This window comes from Oreochromis niloticus, linkage group LG7, assembly GCF_001858045.2.
Source record: "Oreochromis niloticus isolate F11D_XX linkage group LG7, O_niloticus_UMD_NMBU, whole genome shotgun sequence".
NCBI lineage: Eukaryota > Metazoa > Chordata > Actinopteri > Cichliformes > Cichlidae > Oreochromis > Oreochromis niloticus.
The window spans coordinates 62,576,564-62,600,812 of NC_031972.2; the positions used below are offsets into that span (position 1 = coordinate 62,576,564).

General features: G+C 42.0%; 1 protein-coding gene across 2 annotated transcripts in view; it reads right to left on the bottom strand.

Annotated features, from left to right (window-relative positions):
* Positions 1–24,249, bottom strand: part of cdh13 (cadherin 13, H-cadherin (heart)) — a 356,939-nt gene that overhangs the window by 37,245 nt on the left and 295,445 nt on the right. For both annotated transcript variants that reach the window (XM_013272522.3, XM_013272523.3), the window contains exon 12: positions 3,819–3,961. In XM_013272522.3, coding sequence (XP_013127976.1) covers positions 3,819–3,961 — 143 coding nt within the window. The remainder of the gene's footprint in view (positions 1–3,818; positions 3,962–24,249) is intronic.

A 24,249-nucleotide genomic window follows, 5' to 3' on the forward strand; every position in this document is an offset into this window, starting at 1 on the left:
CCTCAAAGATTACGACTTAACACATTATAAAGTGGCTGATGATTGGCTCGCTTCTTCTATAGGTGCAACTGATTACTCTGGCAGCAGAGCGTAGCCTCCAGACTGCATTCAGCTGTTGCTAATTCTTCAGCTGATGACCTTTGATTTTTAGATCAATGCCATCATCTTGGTTTCTTTGTAAATCTCTCATATCATATGTATGTTTCTGTTCTTTCTTCCTTGAGCTGGACTTCAATCTTTCTCTGGGAATGGTGTGTTCGCACCATCATCGACCATCTGTTACAACCCAGAGGGCTGCTGGAGTTGACCTGCCCTCATGCTGTTAACAGGAGCTACCGTCAATCTGCTGCTAACCATGCACAAAAAACACAAAACAAAATAACTGTAATAGTGTATATTCTTGGCATTTCTGAGTCCAGGTCAGATCAGCCTAAAGTGGCTGTAAAACCACTAATTTCATCAATTTTCTTAAGATCAGTGTCCACATACTTTTAAAACTGATGCCTATACTTTCTTTAACCCTCTGTTATTTATTTCAGTAGATTTTTCTGCTATTGTATTTCTTGCACTTGTGTTTACAGGCACTGCTGAAACAGGACTTGTCCTTCTTCTGTTAAACACAGCCCTTCTGTCTTTCTACTCAAAACCTCTTCGTCCTCTGTAGGTGGATAGTATTCATTCGAGGTCTCTGCATAAATGTAAAGATAGAAAATGTAAGGGTCAATCGATATCCTGCTGGTACACTGTAAAAAAAACAACAACAGTAATATTCCGGCAGCTGGGGCGCCAAAATAATACCATAAAATAACAGATAATAACTTTCTCATAAAAATACGGTTATTTTCAGTAATGACAATACAGTTTGTTGCCCTAATTTCACATGGGATTTTGCCTGTTTCAAGTGCTTTTAAACATTAAATTAGGAACATTTTAATGTGATTAAACAATGAAATTACCTATAAACAAGGTCAATGAATGTGGCAATATGAATAATAATACTTAAATGTACAGAAATATACAGCTAACAGTTGGTTTAAATACTAATGGATTGCATTTATATAGCGCTTTTCGAGACCCTCAAAGTGCTTTACAATTCCACTATTCATTCACTCTCACATTCACACACTGGTGGAGGCAGCTACAGTTGTAGCCACAGCTGCTCTGGGCAGACTGAGAGAGGCGAGGCTGCCATATCGCACCATCGGCCCCTCTGGCCAACACCAGTAGGTGGTAGGTGAAGTGTCTTGCCCAAGGACACAACGACCGAGACTGTCCGAGCCGGGGCTCGAACCGGCAACCTTCTGATTACAAGACGAACACCCAACTCTTGAGCCACGATCGCCCTAAATAACATTATTTGATGTAAAAAAAAGTTTATAAGAATCATTTTATATATTTTTCCACAGCATTACATTTGAATTTAACAGTTCAATCTTTCAAATAACTGACAAATATTTGTGAAATTATGATACATTTGTGAATGTATTTTAACAATCTACATATGCATATGTGCAGACAAATATATTTAAAAAACAAGAAAATTGTGTTTTATTACATTTACAGTGATTTTATGTTATTTTACATTTGAAATGTAAAATCAGTCTATTTATGTAAATTTAATGATATTCTAGAAAAACAGTACAAAACTGTAAAATACACAGTACAATACTTTTATATTACAATTTTTTTTACAGTGTAGCTGACACAGGCTGGCTGTCATACAGTCATCATTGCGCTGATAGCTGTGGGGAAGGAACAGATTTGTCCAGTTGATGACACAGCGAGCAGAAAAGAGTGGAGGTGGCAGTCAAGCAGGTACGCATCAGTATTCTGAAATTTCTCGACCACGTACAGACACGCTTGAAAATCGACATCATTTTTTTAAAGACTGAGCTTGTTCTTGTTGCATACGTCTCTGTAGACAGAATAGCAGCACAGGCTCATATTTTCAGTGTATTTGACTTTTTAGAGCCTAGACATACAGTACACAGAACAGATACGTGTCTCAGGGGACGTCAGTGTGTCGGCCGTGAAACAATATTTAAAAAATCTATGTAGGCAAAGCGTCCTTTAATGTAACTGTTATGAACTGTTGTTTAACATCCGTATGTTTACAGTTAAACGTCTCATCAGAAACTTGATGAAGCGCCGAGATTGGCTGCAATCATTCATTTCCCCCCATCAGGAAAATAACACATCATTCTGCTGAATCTTTGATTTTGTTAAATACTTTATGACTAAACTGTTGAAAATGTAATTACGTTTGGATTGGCCTACGCTGCACTGTGTGTTAAAAGCTAATTACCAACATATAACCATGTTCAGATACATAATTCAGAGAATAACTGCTAAACAGCAGCACCTTAGCAATGCCAGTCTGCTGTAACAACACTGATATTTAGCTCAGTGAGCTTATTTTAAGGTTTTTTTATAAAAAAATATTAGAACCAAAGTCATGCCTGAGTTTTATGTTTGCATTGACAAAAAAAACTATACAAAGGAAAACTGATGAAAGACTTGGTAAACTCGACTACATATGCAGTAATTCATGGGCCCAAAAAAGTATATAAATGTACTTTTTAGGATGATTTTCATGAGCTTCGAACCATGAACATATAATATAAACAAAAAGGCTGGGAATATTTCATTTTATATGTAATGAATATAAAACACATGAAAATGTTCCTCTTTTTTTGTGCACTATTACTTCGTGGCTGTTGTGATGTTCACGGCCTTTCTAAGCACTGAGCTTTTATATCAGCCCAAATGTCATTTCACAATATAACAGGATCTAAAGCGATGCATACATCACACTGTAGGCAGTGTCTCCATGCACACAGTAACTACAAAATGAGTTTTAGAGGCCTCATATGCTCAGACCTTTCTCTGTTAAAAGGCACTTTTCAAAACTGATGGGAAATTAACTTAAAAAAATATCTGAGGTTACATGTTAACAATGTCAGTCCCACTGAAGACTTTGCAATAACTTCCTGCATTCATCCATCCTTTGCCGGCTTTAACACAGATCTTACTCTTTCACCTGGCTGAGTCCACTCTCCATTTCTCTTCTTTTCCACCTATTCGTCACACACTTCCCCTGCTCTATATCTTTTTCTTGTTATCTCCTCTTATGTCCCTTCCTTTTTCTTCTTTTCTTGACCCTTCCACCCCCTTCTAGCTTCTCCTCCTGCCCCATCATTACTCCTCTTTCAGTGCTCATCTTTCTAAGGCTACCGAATTCCCCAGCACAACAGTGCTATTCTGCTGCCTGCTAATAGAATCCCTCAGTTCCTCTAATGGATCTGTCAGAATCTCCCGAGCACAGGAGAGCAGATGGATTGATAGGAGAAGGTAGAGAGACAGAGGAAGGGGGACAAAGAGACAGACACAGAGAGATGATGAGACAGAGTGGGAAGCGAAGAGAAAAAAAGCGAAATGCGCCAAAGCTCTCGACACTTTCATCTGTGCTTTGGAAAGTCTCAAAGCAGCAGCTCGGCTGACACTGCCAAGCAGCCGCCATATGGTCCAATAGACGCAGCAGCACCACATAAGGCTGTCCTATTGTCACCATGGGAAAAATAACAGTTTGACTGTTGCCAGGTAAAGTCAAGAGTGCTCAGTACGTACAAAGGCGGCTCTGTTTCTACTTTTTCATGTCTGAACTAACACTTATCACCCATGAAAAGTTCTTTGTACAATGAAAATGGGAATAAAAGTTTCCACAGTGGATAAACCAGACTGCTTAAATTTCAAGTATTTCTAAAAATAGATCCTATCTAGATTATATATTAGTTTTACTCAGATTACAGCGCACTCACCGTTATCAGTGGCGATGAAGACAGCTGTGTATTTGTTGTCATAGACATAAGGAGACTCGCGATCCAGTGAGGCTGAGGTGTTGACAGTTCCTCTGACTGGGTTCACACTCAGCCAGCCTGCAGGGTCCTGCAGAACAGCATACCTGTAAGAAAACAATGAGACCACGTAAGGAAATCATCAACAATATGTTTTTTGAGACACCTCATCAGATCAACTATCGTCCAGGATGCCGGCAGTCTATTCTATATTAGAAAAAATCAAACAGCAGTGCACTGCAGTTTGATTAGATTTTACCATTTGAAAAGATATCCCATACAGAGCCGAGGTCTGAAGATGATGAGGACCTCTCTCCAAATCTGGTGGGCGAGTGGCCAAGCCTGCATCGCTTTGAAAATGAGCCTGAGAGCAGATCACGACCTTGCTAATGCGGCCACTCAATCGGCCACTGATGGCTGCTCGATGGTGATTGGAAGAGGCTTTCATCTGCGCTACAGTAACATTACATGTGATTCATTTAAGAACTATGAATGAACATATATATATGTATATATATATTATGTGTGTGTGTGTGTGTGTGTGTGTGTGTGTGTGTGCAGTATAGCAGTATAGGATGCACCGGGCTTGTATGTCGAATCATACATGCATGAAAACAGCAGAGGCAGCTAAAAGTTTGGTAAACACACACACACACACACACACACACACACACACACACACACACACACACGAATGTGCAGACTTTCTTCAACACAAGGTCGCTCTTTGCCAGAGTGCTCAGCAGTAGACAAATTGTCTTTCAAACGGAGCTCTTCAGCTAACAGAGCGCGACAAAGCCTTAGGAAATGGCTTTGCAATCAACCTCTGCTCACACCTTTCCCCTCTCACTCTCGCTCACATACACTCACGCTATCAGTGATTACTACTGTTAACAAACACATATGTTTCATTGTAACAAAAGAGACAATGTTACTACTAATGACGCTTCTATCATTGTAAATGCTCCTTTTCTGCCTGGATGTCACTCTTTTACACACACACACACTCTTGCTAAACACACTGAAGAGCCACATGATTCATACGGCCAACTTCTCCACTGTTACAGAGCAAGGCTGACAGGTTATTAACCTCCATATGTCTCTCTCTCGCCGTCACCAACTGCAGTTGTAGACACATGCTTTGGTTTGTGTCTTGCATCAGTTTTTCATCATCGCTGCATTGCGACAGCGAAATGCACACACGTGAACGTGTGCACAACAATGTCGGGAGGGCATTTGCTGTTCGACGTTTAAGCATTTTTGCACAGCTGCCTGCCTAGTGTGGTGACATCAGTCACATTATTGGATAGAAATGGCAAAAGTGTGTATTTGGCAGAGAAGAAGCTAAAGTTTTACTGAGAAGCAACTGAGCTAAGATGATCATGAAAATCACCAAAATATCTAAAGTAACGTGCTCAGAGTCATCAAGATCAGTTCTGTGTGATCTTTCATACCCGAAGCTGGGACCCTAGGAGCCCCTTTTAAATATGCGCTGCTACACAAACACTTGGTGTAAAATATGACGGTATTATGTTTCTTCCTACGGGGGGAGCTCTAAAGGAGTGTAATGATATTGTCTGCTTTAGTGCAGGCTCAAAGGTAACCACCAAATGAGTCAGAGCCATTGTTTTTTCCTCTCTGTGCAAACATGGGGACAGTCCATTAGAGCCCTTTAAAGGGCAAATTAGAAAGACATTAAAAAGCCATTAGGAATATTCATATCTGCTTCAACGTGTTTATCTCCAAAACCAGAAAAGGTCCAAACAAATCAGTCAACAAATGAGACAGACCACACACACAATGCTGCACGTGTACTAATGTAGCTCAGCGCACACACACTTCAACATACGGTAAAACACACAGTTTAAAGCAAAAATGACCTATAGATGCACAGCACCCTGCATTTATTGTGAAATAAGTACTAGGACAGCAAGGTGATTTGTTCAGATTTTACTAGAGTTGCAGAAAGTACAGCATCAAGAGGGCCACAGTGTGACCCCAGTATTGGACAGAGGTGGCCATTATATCGCTCTTTCCACTGCAATGCTGAGCTACACCCTCAGGGGCTACTCTGACCTGCTATGGCTTTGGGAATGTTTCGGTGAGGAATTGTCCTTAGCTGTAAGAGCACACACAGGTCGGGATGTTAGGAGTCGGCTGCAATTGTCCGATTCTCCTATTAGAAGTGATCCAGGGCCAGACACATGAAAGAAAATCAGACTACAAGGGGTTCAAAAAGTAAGTCATCCATAAAATATGGAGTTACATAAAATATGAGTTTGGTAGCAAACATAAAACAAGCGGGCTTGTTAAATCTAAAATGTCTTAAACAATACACAAAGAAAAAGTTTGACAACTCTTCCCTAAATCCTAATCTGAAGTTAGAGATCCACTGTCGCTGCGGTGAATGTGTGAGAGATGTGAGCCAGCGCGGGGGGGAAAAAGAGGATTGCCACCCACTTGTAATCCAGTTACAACAGGAACAAAATGCTGGCATACAATGTGTGCATCTGTGATTATGTTTGTGTCAATAGCAGGTGTGGGTGGGATACACAGAATAAGAGAGACAATTTGCAATAAGAGCTAATTTAGAGAGAAGATGAAAGCTGACTCGCAAGTGCTCTGAAGGAACACCGTTTGCATAAATTCAGGTTGTTTCTCTTGTTTGTTTTAGACTTAAGTAGCCTAAGAAATGTTGCTGGCACCGGTTCAGAGTAGCAGTAATTTAGTCTAGTTGTTCGTGTAAATCCCTTTTTTAAATACACATAAGGTTTTGGGATCCGCTATCCAAGCAAGGTTAAAAATGTATATTCTCTGAATTTGACCAAGTATTACTTTAAATGCAAATATTGAGATTATTATGCTTTCAACTCGTTTTGTTGGCCATATAAACACAAGCATATCCATACAATTTACAGGTAATTAAAAACATGTCGGCCTCCTAACAGAGGATTAAACTATTAGCAACACAGGCTGTCATGACCTGCGTTCATGATAATTCTACATTAAAACTAAACAAAACAACACTGAAAAAGTCAAATGGCATAACTCTGGTTCTATGAGTATACTTCCCAGTATCAACACTTGTTTAAATATCTTATGATTACTTGCTCACACCCACGAATCCAATCATGCAAGCATTTCTGAAGTTAGGAAGGCAAATCAGAGCTTCAAATCTGAATTTGTCCAACATAAAGCATGCATTGGAAACCTCCATATTTTTTTCTTTGCAAAGAATAAGTAATTATATGGAAGTAGGGTGATGTTGGCAGAACAGAGCTTTGTGTAAAATGCCTGTCCTGGTCCCCTGTGAACATTCAAACTATAGTTACACATAAAACAAACCCTTTTGTAGCCTGAATAGGTTCTCTAGTGATTTAGTACTTCACTTGGAAAAAGTTGCAGAACTCGTGCAGGCAGATGGAAAAAGCGGCTATGATTTTGGTCTCTGATGTGTGAAGTTTCAAGAACCTTAATCTACATGTTCCATACTCCAACTAAAAGCATTTTTGTTGGTCTTTTCCTGTTTTCTAAGTGTCCTAAATCAGACAAAGGGAAGCTCCCGTCAAACCCCCTGAGGATATCACACAACAGTTTTCACAGGTTCAGTAGTATGGCTTTAATAATTCAATTCCATTTTATTTATACAGCACCAAATCTCTATACTGTAAGGTAGACCCTACAATAATACATACAGAGAAAAACCCAACAATCATATGACCCTCTATGAGCAAGCACTTTGGCGACAGTGGGAAGGAAAAACTCCCTTTTAACAGGAAGAAACCTCCGGCAGAACCAGGCTCAGGGAGGGGCGGGGCCATCTGCAGAGAAGTCTATTAACACATAGTGAGTGAAGAAGAAACACTTAGTGCATCATGGGAATCCCCAGCAGCCTACACCTACTGCAGCATAACTAAGGGAGGATTCAGGGTCACCGGGTTCAGTAGTATTCCTTTAATAATGACTTTGACCACTCCTTAATTTAAATCAAGCTAGTTTCCTAAACTTTAAGCAACATTAACTGCTTGCCAGCCAGGGACAAAACTTCATAACGAGTTAGTCACAATTTGACGTGGTGACCTTTTACGCCACTATCCCCCCCTGAGGGATACCTCTGCTGTTTAGCAGCTAAATATTTTGCTAGCTTCACCAACTTTGAAGCTAACTTTGTTTCTCTGCCATATGCAGCGCGTATGAGAGATTGTTTACTGAAAACAGCTGCCTGCTCTACTGAGACTAAAAGATTAGATTAGAATCCACATGAAACTCTCAAAGCATACGCTGAATTCATCTGTTTCCCCTTAAAGCTGAGACTGTGTTCCTGCTGAGCCTGTCTTGGTTTTACAGCGACGTAATGAATATCTAGGCTCTCTCTTCCCTTTGCCGAATGTGCACCACTGTCATTTAGGTGTTTCTTATAATTTCTGTTATTATGACTGTTTTATTTGAAAAAAAAAAACATTGCTTTCATACATAGAAAGCATTTCGTTTTACTTCAGTTTTCTGCCATTTTTCTCCATTGCTTGCATTTAAACAGCCAATCGCTGTCTAGCAGAACACTTCCCATTTACTAGACTAGCTTCATATTCCTGGCATTGAAGCCCTTCCAGTTTTTAATCCATTGAGTTGTGCCTCTTTTTAGTTTAACCCTTACATGCTCTTCATATTCTACACCCTCACAGTATGGTGCAACAATTCCCTCATAATATATCTCAACAAATTTTGAAGTACTGATCAATTCAGGATTAAAACTATCTGACATTAAAAAATGGATAATTATTCATTAATCAGTGTTTCACAAAATAGGGAAGTCGATATTTGAGGTAAAACATGTTTCTGCAGAAAACATCTCCTTTCACAAATATAGATTTTAAAAGTGAAACTGCCAGGAGCATCTGAAGCTGCTGGGATTCATTATATAAACATTATTACAGCCATGAAACGAGGCCTTTAGTTCTATATCATCAAAAATCCTCAGAACTGTCATTCATAATTATAATGAGAATCTCCATATTAATTAACACTTGGAGCCTAAAACGTGATTACTGCAAACTAGTATATGCATTTAAAGTAACGGCAGGAAACAGGGGCAGCACGGTGGTTAGCACTGTTGCCTCACTGCAAGAAGGTCCTGAGTTCAATTCCACCATCAGGCTGCATGTGCTCCCGTGTTTGCTTCCTGCACAATTCCTTGCACAATGTGAGTGCGAATGGTTTGTGTCTGTGTGTTAGCCCTGTGACAGACTGGCAACCTGTCCAGGGTGTACCCTGCCTCTTGCCCTAAGACATGCCTAAGATAGGCTCCAGCGACCCTGGAAAGAGGATAAGCTGATGGATGGTAGGAAATTCAATTCAATTCAATTTTATTTATATAGCGCCAAATCACAACAAAAGTCGCCTCAAGGCGCTTTATATTGTACAGTAGATCGCACAATAATAAATACAGAGAAAAGCCCAACAATCATATGACCCCCTATGAGCAAGCACTTTGGCGACAGTGGGAAGGAAAAACTCCCTTTTAACAGGAAGAAACCTCCGGCAGAACCAGGCTCAGGGAGGGGCGGCCATCTGCTGCGACCGGTTGGGGTGAAGAAGGAAAACAGGATAAAGACATGCTGTGGAAGAGAGACAGAGATTAATAACAGATATGATTCGATGCAGAGAGGTCTATTAACACATAGTGAGTGAGAAAGGTGAGTGGAAGGGAAAAACTCAATGCATCATGGGAATCCCCGGCAGCCTACGTCTATTGCAGCATAACTAAGGGAGGATTCAGGGTCACCTGGTCCAGCCCTAACTATATGCTTTAGCAAAAAGGAAAGTTTTAAGCCTAATCTTGAAAGTAGAGATAGTGTCTGTCTCCCGAATCCAAACTGGAAGCTGGTTCCACAGAAGAGGGGCCTGAAAACTGAAGGCTCTGCCTCCCATTCTACTTTTAAATACTCTAGGAACAACAAGTAAGCCTGCAGAGCGAGAGCGAAGTGCTCTAATGGGGTGATATGGTACTACAAGGTCATTAAGATAAGATGGGGCCTGATTATTTAAGACTTTGTATGTGAGGAGCAGGATTTTGAATTCAATTCTGGATTTAACAGGAAGCCAATGAAGGGAAGCCAAAACAGGAGAAATCTGCTCTCTCTTTCTAGTCCCTGTCAGTACCCTTGCTGCAGCATTTTGGATCAGCTGAAGGCTTTTCAGTGAGTTTTTAGGACATCCTGATAATAAAGAATTACAGTAGTCCAGCCTGGAAGTAATAAATGCATGAACTAGTTTTTCAGCATCACTCTGAGACAGGATATTTCTAATTTTAGAGATGTTGCGCAAATGGAAGAAAGCAGTCTTACATATTTGTTTAATATGTGCATTGAAGGACATGTCCTGGTCAAAAATGACTCCAAGGTTCCTCACAGTGTTACTGGAGGCCGAGGTAATGCCATCCAGAGTAAGAATCTGCTTAGATACCATAGTTCTAAGATTTTCAGGGCCGAGTACAATAACCTCAGTTTTATCTGAATTAAGAAGCAGAAAGTTAGCGGCCATCCAGGTCTTTATGTCTTTAAGACATTCCTGCAGTTTCACTAATTGGTGTGTGTTACCTGGCTTCATGGATAGATAGAGCTGCGTGTCATCTGCATAGCAGTGAAAATTTATGCTATGTCTTCTAATGATGCTGCCTAAGGGAAGCATGTATAATGTAAATAGAATTGGTCCTAGCACTGAACCCTGTGGAACACCATATTTAACCTTAGTGTGTGAAGAGGACTCTCCATTTACTTGAACAAATTGGAGTCATTTGTGTTTGTATGTCCCACACTGGCATCTCAGGTGATTTTATAATTGTATAATCCCAGAAGTCTTTTAACTGTGAGGTGACAGTGCTAGCCACTAAATTAACAACAACAACAACAACAATAATAATAAAAATGATAATAATATGCTGAACAGCTATTTGAAGATAAAAAAAGATAAATAAATAACGCAATACAGAAAAAAACAGGACAATTTAAAAACTGATAGAACCAGTAGAAACTTTACGACACATGGGACACGGTGAACAAGTGGATCTTTAACTTAGCTTTACAACCCTCCACAGAGCATGCCTGCCTAATATCTCGAGGGAGGTTGTTCCACAAAAATGGGGCACGAAAGGAAAAAGCACGCCCCCTGATAGTCTTTTTCCTGTATAACATTTTTGTGAAAACTCACCACATTTCAGACTAAATGGATGAACTTTAGTGAAATTTTCCTGCTGTCAGATCCAATCGGGTCAAATTTGCCTCACACTGGATGTAAGGGTTAAAGTCGTTGTTACATATTCTTCTGTGTTCAGATAATCTATGGACTGTTTTTGAGCAGGTGATGAAAAAAAAGATGCTAAAATGCTCGAGCTGGTGCCAGTGGTTATTCAGTCATCTTGCTATTTTTTCATCCTTATATGGTAATTTTTTTACTTCCTTGAATAATCAAATACAATTGAGGAAAAAAAATTCTTGTGACAAAGTTCATTCCACACACACCTGTATCAGAGCGATGCAGGCGTCATTCATATTCAGAGAGGACTGAGCTGTTCAAAGACACATAATGAATCCAGGTAGGGGCGCCGGAAAGGCTGGAAGCTAAACTACTGTTTTCCTGATTAAAATGCCCAACAGTAAGAAGAAGATAGCGATGCATAATGAGACAAGGATCAGAGTCAAATAACACAATATATGGTTCCCAGGTGTTCTCATGGGTCTTTAAAGGATAATGATAAGGCTATGTGAGGAAAAGGGAAATGCATCCAATTTAAATATTTAAACTCTTGCAGGATGTGTACACGTGGAGAGGAGAAGGTCACGCACCTCTGCTTTACTGGGTCGCTCGATAAACTGGCCATTTTGCACTCCTGCGATACTCTGTTACAACTCTGAATTCAGCGTTTGCAACCATCACTTTAAAACCAATTTTAATTTCTCATGCACAACCCACGAACACAGTTTCAGTTTTGTGCAGTGCACCGCAACTTAGATGGATGTATAGTAATGCACTCGGCTGGCAATGACAGCACATCACAGTAAACACTATTATGCACTTGTCTCATTTGTTTCCTTTGTTTCCATCTTCTTCTTCCTGTCTGGACTCTGAGCTGGCACTAACTTTAGCTCACTGTCTTTATCTGTCTCTCTATCATTTTCTTCTTTCTCCTCTGCCAGCGAGATCTTCTTCTAACTTACTGTGAGAATGGAGACGGCACAGAGCCAATGCTAATAGTCTGTTTCTATCTGAGAGCCGCTGAGTGTGTGTGTGAGCGATAGATATGAGAACATCAATCAAGGGAAGCAGTAGAAGTACAGAGGTTGTGCCGGCTTGCGTTTGGCTACGGCAACTGTACGCTTCATCCAAATTTGCGGTTAGCAAAGCGAGAGGAGAAGGAAAGAAAAAGAAGGGGCAGAACAGGGAAGGCGAGATAAGAAGGGATCAAGGATGACGATAAGACGGGGACACATGAGACTGAAACTGTGAGTAAGTGCACCATGAAAACAAATTCTCGCCCTTCTGGATGGCTGGCTCTGTTGCTTCTGCAATGGTGATCTGGGACGAGTCAGAATTTTATTCAGCACAAGTATCCCTATAACCAAAGATCTCAATAAATTCCAATTCAGGTAAGAACTGTGACCCAGCACCACCAGTCTGGTCCCAGCTCAACCTGCGTGGGCGTCTGACAGTACCCTGTTGTAGTGTGAGCAATAATCTGGCAGAATGTGCAGATTAGTTTGTTTACAAGCTGCATGTTTTAAACTGATGTTTCTTTGCACCCACAGGCGCAGCGTTCCCAGTACGAGTACCTTCAAATCTTCAGAGACGCCTTCTGTGTTTGTCTGCATGTTAGTGAGGCATTTAAGCAAAGTTTATACAGTCATCACTGTGTATGACATCTGAGACTTACTGACCATTTGGGACAGAAAAAAGAGCAAAACAATACCACAAATCAGTGAAAACTGGACTCTGCATTATGCATGTATATACTGTGGCTCGGCCTGAAGTATATGCATAGACTCCAGAGCTTTGTCGTATAGCTGTATCAGTAAAACCACGAGAAATCTGCATTCCTCCCACAAGTTTTGTTGTATGTAGAGGCCGATTTATGTGAATACTGAATTTTTAACATGCTGATGGGAAAAAAAGTTAATGTGGGTAGTTTAGTAACCTAATAACACCTAAACTTGTAGAATACACTCATTTAGTGTTGTGGTAGTGGATATAAGGTGTGGACGATGGACCAGCACTACAGGTATTTACGGTGGGACTCACCTTAATCCCTTTGTATAAAGCATAAATCCAGTTTGAACACTGAGCTGAAGAGCTACTTAAAGCTGTAAGGACAGTTGGGTGAAGGTTTGTCTCGAGGACCTACTTTCATTTTATTTCTCAGGTTACTTTAAAAATGTGGATACAGACCATTTAGTCACAAACATTAAACAGAGTGTTAAACTGACCTGATTTATTGTAAGTGAAATCAGAGTTCAACAAACATTTGCATTACTTTTAATGAGATATAATAAAATTTCCTTTTAACATTTCTTTGAGACACAAGGACGGAGTGAGAGAGCGAGAGAGCGAGAGAGCGAGAGAGAGCGAGAGAGAGCGAGAGAGTGAGAGTGAGAGCGTGAGAGAGTGAGAGAGCGAGAGAGTGAGAGAGCGAGAGAGCGAGAGAGTGAGAGAGCAAGAGAGCAAGAGAGCGAGAGAGCGAGAGAGCGAATTCGGGTTTGAAGCCATTGTTCTCAAAACATAAGTGATTTCTTTGGGGTCGCCTACAGAGACCTCGGTCAGCCGCTGCGAGCTGGATTTCAACTCTAAACTGAGCTGAGCTGCCCAGTTTTGGCCAACTACTGCTCTAGGCCATGTGAACAAATTACCCATGTCACACCTGTTCATATTTCTGCTCTGTATCAGCACAGTGCAGCGGGTCCATACAGAGGAAATGAATGTGGCAGGACGAGAAAAGCTGGCGTGTGTCGCATCAATCATCTGTCAAACAGATTCAGCTTTGTCTTTGTGTGTGTGAGCAAAGCAACTTGGTGTAAAAGGGGAGAAGGTGTTTCTTTTTAGGATATGGTGAGAAGTTTCATTGGCAGTCGTGAGAAGCCGTCTCGAGTGAAAACATATGGGTAGGCAAGAAAAAGCTACTGCATCGTGGAACATCTGTGATTATCACCCATTTATTGTTGTAGGTATTATTTTGACTATCACACTAGCAAAAGCTACTGATAATCACTGATAAATTAAACGCGTTCTATGTGACAATAACTTGATAAAAGCAGTTCAGCACAGATGGACAAAGACTAAAAGAAAGAGAAGACAGCAGATCTGATTCTCTTCTTCTTTCATTACATGCTTTTCTGCTCTGCCTTTTCCTGGTGCAGCAACAGATCCGGGAACACTGAATCATGGCTTAAATCAGACCTAGCAAGTGTGTGACTGAATATGAATATTCAGCCTACCTCTGACTTTCCCTTTGCAGAACCAGAAAAGCATCAAAGCCTTTTTTCAGCCTGCTGACTATCGTCTGCTGTGAGCCAGGTAAAGTCTCGAGGAGGCTCTGTGCCAGTTCCACTGAACAACTGCAGACGCTCCACAGAGTATACTGAACAAAGACCCACTGTGTCGATTTAACAGCGACAGCAGCGTGTGCGCAGAGAGATGGTGGCCTGAAACTCAAAGATGAAAATAAATCGTTTGCATTGTCATTATTTGGCAGGAACAGAGGAAAGTGGAAAAAACAGTCCAAACCGGTGACGCGCACAAGTGCAGCTGAACGTACGCATCGAGTGACCCCACTGAGTGTAACATTGTTTTCATAATTTACCAAGCTTGAGTAACAAAACGAAGAGCAAAAAAAATGTTATTATCATAATAAGGTGCAAAATAGCAGCTCTTTGCATCAGTTGAAAAGCATAAACCTATAATTACCAGGAAGAAAAGCAATTTACTCCTGCTTCACAGCGCACTATCCCTCTCTGCTTTCTCCTCTTGGCATCTTTTAGGATTGTTTTAATTATTTGCTGGCACACTGGGTGTATGAAAGCCTCTCCCTGCCCCTGATCTGTCGCCGTTTCCTCCGCACACTCCCTCGCTCATCTCTCTTTTAACACTCGTTTGGTGATACTTTACTCAGCTGCAAGAAATGAGAACCAAATTCCAAACATCTGATTAGCCTGTAATCAGTCCCTTCACATCCCAGGACGCAAGCAAGAGAGAGGAAAATGGAGGAGACTGCATGACTCAGCCTGTTTTGCTCAGCAGAGTGACATTAAAATGAAAAACCGGCAGCTTGCATCCTTGAAAGTTTTTCTTCAGCCTTAAGTCAGCAGAGTAACGGGCTAAGCTTACACTGTGATTTTATTTCACTGTGAGCACAGAGAACACTGGTTCAGTTGCTTATTACTAAGATTCCCATCCCCTCGTTTTGCACCACTTAGATATTTATTTAAGCTGCACACACTCAGACAATTAGATTAGTGGCAAATACATTTCCAAGTATTCCTATGAGAGGTGCTTTCCTGTTGATTTGTCCTTATGATGCCTACACTTCAAATAACCTCTGAGACCCTTGCTCCTTGCTCTCTATGTTTCTGTGGGTGCTTTTAGTCACAGTAATGATGGTTGTTGTATTGGTTTGCAAGTTAATCAAAACTAGGACAGAAATGTTGTCCATCTCAATTAAACTGTGTGAGTCTAACACTATCATACTCACACCGACCTGTGAAGTGCATATAGAAACATTTCTTCTACCATCTGAGAATTTACAGTAGCTAGGGGCTGTTTCCTAAAGAACACTAGTAGATATGCACTCATCTACCACTTTATTAGGTACATCTTGCTAGTACTGAGTTTGCCTTGAGAACTGTCTTCATTTTTTAGGGCATAAATTCAACAAGGTCAGCATTTCTCAGAGGTTTTGGTCCATATTGACATGATGGTGTTACACAGTTGCTTCAGATTTGATGACTGTACAGCCAAGATGCAAATTTACTGCTCTACCAATGCCAAATGTTTACTATCGATTGGACTGAGATCTGGTGACTGTGGAGACTGTTTGTGTACAGTGAACTCAGCTCAAATCATCTCAAACTGGTTTCTTGAACATGACAGCACGTTATCAGAAGATATGTACAATGTGGTCATAAAGGGACTGACAGCAACACTCGGGTAGGCTGTGCCATTTAAAACAATGCTCAGTTGGTACTAAAGGGTCCAATGTGTAGCAAGAAGATTTCCCCCCACACCATTAAACCACCAACAGCAGCAGCCTGAACCACTGGTCAAAGGACGGATTCCTGCTTTCATGTTGCTTTTGCCAAATCCCGATCCTCCCATCGGAAAGTCACAGTCACAGACTCATCAGCATCTTCCAGTCTTCTATTGTCCAGTTGTGGTTAGTCAAATGCAAGCTGCTTTTATAGTTGAGTTAAAGTTGCCTTCCTATCAGCTTGAACCAGTCTGACTATTCTGTTCTTACATTTTCTCTTGCTGGATACGATATGGTCGTGTGGGAAGATCCCAGACTAGCCTGTCTGCACAAAAAGCCATGTCATGCTCAAAGGCACAAAAACACCTTTCATGGCCTTTATGCTCAGTTTGAACTTCAGCAGTTGGTCATCCCGACCACGTCTACAAGTCGATATGGTTGTGTTGCTGCTACATATTTGGTTGATTACATATTTACAATGTTGACTATAACTCCTGTTTGTTAGTGCGAGATCCAAAGAAAGTGAAGACAAGGTGTTACGACTGCTGTTGTAATGTTGTCTCTCATATGCAAATTTAAGTGTGCAGGTGCCTTTCCGTCATTGGTGGATCGAGGGAACGGTTCCTGCGTATTGGCTAACTACCTGGAAACAACGTATTTGATGACACCGACATGGACGGCCAGCCATTCATCCTCGGCCCATTTACACAGGAGCATGTAGGGGTGGACTGCCTTTTTGTTTGATTACTCTTTTCTCATGTTTTTGTTAGTTAGGGAGGTAAGTTGCTGTCATTTGCTTTAATTCTTTCTTTCCTTCAGACAGGCTCCTTTTGTTTGTTGTTTTGGCGTTCGGTCCACCCCGAAGTCATAGCCCGCTCCTTCTTTTGTGTTTAATCATCTCATTGTACAGAATTCTTATCAAATTGTATGAACTGTGTAATGTGCTTCTTGGGGTCGGACGACGAGGGGTCTCCCTTATGTTATGGTCTGGCCACCCTTAGACGGGCCATAACACAAGGTAACAAAGAACAAATGGGAACAGTATAAAACAATGTATTACATTTAAATATATGTAATATATAGTATAAAAGAAAATGGATTATTGATCATTGATAGCTTCTGACTTAAATCTAAACATTTATGTGCATCAAAATTAGTAATTAGAGGAAGAAAAACGGGGAATGTGTGACATTTTTAAGAAAGCATTTGTTTTCAAAAGGTTAAAAAATCAACTCTTGCTGCTCTACACTTATTTCTTTTGACCTCTTCTAACAGTGAACCCACATGCAAAACTCGATACACTGTAGCAATGACTCAGTGACTGACTGCTAACTGTGCAGTCCTTTGAGGGCTGATTTTTTAATGTATTGAGAGCTGAAACTTAAAGGAATTGACGGAAGGGCACCAACAAACATTTGAGCTTAATTTGACTCAACACGGGAAACCTCACCCGGCCCGGACACGGAAAAGATCGACACCTTCAGGAGCCACCAGGCTGAAGAAGGAGTCCTATCGGGCTTGGTTAGCCTGTGGGACTCCGGAGGCAGCCAACAGGTATCGACAGGCCAAGCGGAATGCGGCTCGGGCAGTGGCTGAAGCAAAAACTCGGGTGTGGGAGGAGTTCGGAGAGGCCATGGAAAAAGACTTTCGGACTGCCTCGAAGAGATTCTGGCAAACCGTCAGGCGTCTCAGGAGGGGAAGGCGGTGCTCTACCTGCACTGTGTATAGTGCTGGCGGAGCGCTGCTGATGTCGACTGAGAAAATTGTCAGGCGGTGGAAGGAATACTTCGAGGACCTCCTTAATCCCACTGACACGTCTTCCGAGGAGGAAGCAGAGTCTGGGGATGAGGGGAATGACCCGCCAATTTCCGGGGGCGAGGTCACTGAGGCAGTTAAACAACTCCTTGGTGGCAGAGCCCCTGGTGTTGATGAGGTCTGCCCTGAGTTCCTGAAGGCTCTGGACGTTGTAGGGCTGTCCTGGTTGACACGCCTCTACAATGTTGCGTGGAGATCAGGGGCAGTACCCCTGGACTGGCAGACCAGGATGGTGGTCCCCATCTTTAAGAAGGGAGACCGGAGGGTGTGTTCCAACTACAGGGGGATCACATTCCTCAGCCTCCCTGGGAAAGTCTATGCCAGGGTGCTGGAAAGGAGAGTTCGTCCGTTAGTCGAACCTCGGATACAGGAGGAACAATGCGGTTTTCGTCCTGGTCGTGGAACACTGGACCAGCTCTTTATCCTCTCAAGGATACTTGAGGGTGCATGGGAGTTTGCCCAACCAGTCTACATGTCAGGGCTCTAGAGTGCGACCAATTTGGTCGCAAATGCGACCAAATTACTCAATAGTGCGACTAAAAAAAAAATACTTGGTCGCACCGGTGCAACCAAGTAAAAAAATACTTGGTCGCACCGTATTTTCTCGGGAGAAATCACAATAAAAAGTTTCCGCAACTCTGAAAGTCTCCGTGTGTTCAACAACAGACACACATTGTGCCCATGTCGTGTTCTAAACCAATCAGAGATAGTCAGAGGCGGGGACCTCTGTGATTGGCCGTGGTCCAGATATTCCTGCAGGCCTACGTATGTTTACGTTTGAAAGTGCGGGCAGATAGAGAAGGGTGAGTAGCCAGGTCCGATAGAAGTGTATGAAGTTGGTATTGAGAAAATATGAAAAGAACAATTGATAACTTTTTCGTTAAGTTAAGGCCTGATCAGTAGAAAATTCTGAGCCAGCGGTCTGACACGGAGCCGACAACCTCTCAGTTTTTGTCAAATACTGGTCCGGAGACGGCATCAAAAAATGAGCCACATACGATCGACTCCCAGCCGGAGCCCAGTGAAAGTAAAAGTGAAAAAATGTATAAATTTCGAGTGGCTTGACCAGTTTCCCTGGCTAAGATACAGCCAAGCTGACAATATGATGCACTGCATTTATTGTCGCGAGTGTGGAAAGACCATGGCCGGCAACACTGCATTTGTCACTGGTGCTAATACGTTTCGACTTGAAACACTGAAAAAGCATACAGTATCGAGAAGACACATTATATGTCGCGATAAATGCACTGCCCAAATGTCCCCTCTTCCCACTGCCTTTCAGCGGCAGGCAGGAGTAAACAGGTCATCGGAGAGATCAAGAAGGCCAAATTACAGGAGCTGGCCATCTGAGGGGCATGTGACTGCAATGGAGGACAGTCCATAAGATAACAAGTTGTTCGGATATTGAAATGTTCAGATTGAAGCCTTTGACACTTTGAGTAACTTTTTAATTTAGATTTTTTTTTTATTTAATATATCTTGAGATGTTTTAAATTTCTTTAATGTTGAAATTTCAGCTCAGTGAAGCACTTTAAGCACAAGCATGTTTAAGTAATCTTTCTTGTAGAACTTTGCTACAAATAAAGAGCTTTGTGTTGAAAGGTTGTTAGTTAATCATTTACAAATCAATATTTACAAATCAAAAAAACGTGAACATGTAAAACTGCGGTGTTAAGCAATGCAGTTAAAAAATTTGGGTACGCCTAACTTTTGTGCTGGTGCGCCTAAAAATAAAATTTAGGCGCACCAGTGCAACCATGGCAAAAAGTTAGTCTAGAGCCCTGCATGTGTTTTGTGGACTTGGAGAAGGCATTCGACCGTGTCCCTCGGGGTGTCCTGTGGGAGGTGTTGCGGGAGTATGGGGTGTCTGGCCCATTGCTACGGGCCATTCGATCCCTATACAACCGTTGCAAGAGTTTGGTTTGCATTGCCGGCAATAAGTCGGGCTCGTTCCCGGTGGGTGATGGGCTCCGCCAGGGCTGCCCTTTGTCACCGGTTCTGTTCATAATTTTTATGGACAGGATTTCTAGGCGCAGCCAAGTGGCGGAGGGCTTTCACTTCGGTGGCCTCAGAATCTCATCTCTGCTTTTTGCGGATGATGTGGTTCTGTTGGCTTCATCAGGTGAAGGCCTCCAGCTCGCACTGGAACGGTTCGCAGCCGAGTGTGAAGCAGCGGGAATGAGGATCAGCACCTCCAAATCTGAGGCCATGGTTCTCAGCCGGAAAAGGGTGGAGTGCCCACTCCGGGTTGGGGATGAGTTCCTGCCCCAAGTGGAGGAGTTCAAGTATCTCGGGGTCTTGTTCGCGAGTGATGGGAGAAGGGAGCCGGAGGTCGACAGCCGGATTGGTGCTGCAGCTGCAGTGATGCGGACGCTGCACTGGTCCGTCGTGGTGAAGAGGGAGCTGAGTGTAAAAGCGAAGCTCTCAATTTACCGGTCGATCTACGTTCCTACCCTCACCTATGGCCATGAGCTGTGGGTAGTGACCGAAAGAACGAGATCGCGGATACAAGCGGCAGAAATGAGCTTCCTCCGAAGGGTGGCTGGCCTCTCCCTTAGAGATAGGGTGAGAAGTTCGGCCATCTGGGAGGGGCTCAGAGTAGAGCCGCTGCTCCTCCACATCGAAAGGAGCCAGTTGAGGTGGTTCGGGCATCTGACAAGGATGCCTCCTGGGCGCTTCCTGGGTGAGGTGTTCCGGGCATGTCCCACCGGGAGGAGGCCCCGGGGCAGACCCAGGACACGCTGGAGAGATTATATCTCTCGGCTGGCCTGGGAACCCCTTGGTGTTCCCCCGGATAAGCTGGAGGAGGTGGCTGGGGAGAGGGAGGTCTGGGCTTCTCTGCTTAGGCTGCTGCCCCCGCAACCCAGCCTCGGATAAAACGGATGAAGATGGATGGATGGATGGAGACGAGGAGAAAGATTGGTTGTAGGCTAAATGCACTGTGTATTATGCGTATTATAATAGATTTGGTGTCAAACTGGTGGCTACATTGAACTTTGAGATGACTTTTAGAGCTAGTCAACTAGTAAAAATTCATCAACAGCAAAATTGATTTGCTCTGTACTTTATTTTCCCATCCGTCCCCATTGCCTTGTACTTTTTGCACTTTGGCACAACCAGAATATTTAACTTACTCGAGATACAGGACTGCAAACATTTGCAATGTGGAAATTAGAGAGAGAGCTGCCCAAAATCACACTAAGTAAAAGAAGTTCTGCATGTAACGTGACACAACTCTTTATACAGACACAGAATTGAAAGATAACTTTATCCCAGTGAACATCAAGTTGTTCCATTACTATAGGTTGCAGAAGGCTTCTGAACCCAAAGACAGACAGATACTCAAGTGTCTGTAAATCAGACCAAAAAATCAGTTGTAGCAGGATTAAACAGCCAGATGTTATAATTACAGGTCAACAATCTGGCAGTTAATTGGAATTTCTTTGCCTTAAGTGATACAACCATATAAACCTGACAGAAATGTAGCATAGGTATTATTAAGCAGATTTTTCTACTAGCTACACGTTTTATTTGTTGCTGGAATCTTTTTTCTCAGGTCTTGCCTGTTTTCTTATTCCCATGTTGGTCATCCTGGTGCAGGCAGGGACAATCTCAGGCTGATCTGATCACAATCACTCCATCTGACGCCGATCAGGCCGGCCTTTCAAACATTCAGCACCTCACACTCCTTCATACACATGCTGTCACACTTGTAGTCAGTCTGTCTGCCAGCTGATCTGTCTCACTCTCCTCTCTTGCCTCGGTTCCTCAAAGTTAGACACCAGTTTTCATGCCTGACATTCCAGTATCCCATCCTCTTACTTTTAAGTCCCATCCCTTTTAACTCGTACAGGACCAGAGTGAGAAGCCAAAGTAGACAGGTAGCTGCTGAATAATGGATGATCCGACTGTTTGAAATTCTCCCTATTTTCAAAAGCAAGGGGAAGAAAACAACTTAAATATTTTGGAGGAGATGGAGAAGTCGTAGCAGAGAGTCGGCCAAGTTTGGAGAACTCTGAACATTGGCTTAACTGGGACACGGGGTGCTATGTGACAACACATTAGAAATGTTTATTTTTGCAGCCACAGCTATTAAAAAGGCAGACTTTCTATCCAACACTTATTTAATGACTTCCGTTCAAAAGCATCTCTATTTTTGTATGTATGTGTGAGCTGGTTAGCAACAGCTCAGCACAAATTCTACAGGCTAGTGCACAAAGTTTTGAAAACGTGGCCCTGAGTGGAGCTCAGGTTCTCTGCTTCCTGTCTCCTTTACCATCAAGCATCAATTACTTCAGTGTAAATAGTTATTCGACAACTGATGAGAGTCTTGTCACCAGAAATGGGACCTAATTAAATTCGCCAAACTTTCTTAATGACACTTCTGATTAGTTGCTCCCCTCTTCACAGCCTACCAGAATAACATCAGAGCAGCACAGCGAGTCAAATCTCAGAGAGGATTTGGAGGATGCAAACTTTCCCATTTAACTTATACCTTGAAGTGCAACATACTTCCTCAATGTCAAGAGCCCACACAACAACCCGAGCACTTGTGGTTTATGAGAGATAAACTTTTGTCAAAAAAAGTCCAGCTTTTTCTGTCTCCAATCCTCACTGTCGCTCTGTCTGTCTGATGTGGCTTTCCTTCTCAGCACTTTCATAAAACCATTCTGCTTAACTAAAGCTCTAAACCAGTCAAGAGCGCTAGAATGCTCCATCTGCAGAAACATGAAACAAATCCGCCAGAGCCTAATGGTTTGGCCTAAATACTGAGCGGGATTAACGTGACTCGTATTTGCTGTAATTGTGTAAGTTACAGGGCCAAATGAGAGTAGAGACTGCCACAGGTCAGTCTGTGTATAGTGGCACATGTGCTGCTCTGTTTTTGTCCTGAATACAGTAAAAACAAGACAGTTTTACCTTTGGTGCAGTTTTAATTGATTCTGTTGAAAATTTCAGACAACATTAGTCGCATAAGTTGCATCACGTGATTCGTGCAAGAAACATTTTCTCTTACATCATGAAGAGAAGACAGCTGTTGAGATCATTAGCTGCTGCGAGACCTTTAGGGGCCCGTCAGAATCTGTGCTACTGTACTTCAAAGGGTTTGTGGTCAAAGTGTAACAGATTTCATTTATTCTTTGCTTAGCCGTTACGCCCACACGGGCAAATAATCTGTTATTTCATGAATTTTGATAAAAAAATAGTAAGGGAAGATTTGTAATACACTGGATAATCAGTTACTGCACCCCTTGATTAACCTTACAGAGTTGATAATAAGAAGCTCCATAGTTCAGCCTTCCCCATCCTCGATACATCTGTTCAGGCATCTTCTCAGAGTCTCGAACCTCTAACTGAAGCAATAATTATCATCGTTTGAGTGATCAGGCCTCCAAATCACATTTCATTAACATTCATTAATGTGGAGGTAGTGGATCTCAGTTCAGTCATCCTGACCACGTGTGAAAGCGCCATTAAGTACTTTGTGGTAAAATCCTTACAGATTACATCCCTCAAGTCCTGCCTGGTCACCAAGAAACAGTGAGATTAGCAAAAAAACAAAAAGAAGGATTTCACCTTCATTTAAGTTTGTTGTGCTCACTGAAGAGAAATTCGGTTGATTTTTACTGCAACTCTGATCAAAACTGCTCGAGTGTGTCGTTCTTCTTTCATACCAGAAATTAGGCAGTCATTAGCATTACCACTGAAATTTGATTTGGAAATGAGAGCAATCAAAGAAACATCATTTAAAAGAGAAATCTTTTGCTTTTACTTAATAGATGGCATTGGGATTGGAATACTTTGAGGACCTCTTGTTAAAGCAGAAATTCTGTGTACTCTAAAGTACTTGATGCACGAGTACTTGGCTTTGCTGTTCCTACTGAGTGTATTGACGGTACATTGCAAAAACATCTGGCATCATGTTTTAATGTTGGCATTGTCTTCTTGAGTATTGGTTCTTATCATTTTATTACTCTTAAAAAATACTAGTTAACTTGTAAACACACTTTAAACCCACACAAGTGTGTGCATGACTCATTTTAAGAACTTGAAGATAAAAATGGAGAAGATGTCAATCAAAAATGTTTCCACACAGAACTGAGAGGGCGTCTGATCAGTTAAATAGGTGAAACACCACAGGTTTATCGAAAGCCATCATTTCATAATCAGATGTTTAATATGTAGCACACTCACTCTGGACACAGTAACAAAATAGAAAAACTGCTTACATCCTAAAAGATGTTTGATTTCTCCTCCCACAGTGGAACACACCAGCAAAATGATGAAGCTATCCACAGTGGGAAATAATTACTATCAAACCTCTTTATTGCACTGATTGCCTGACCGTTT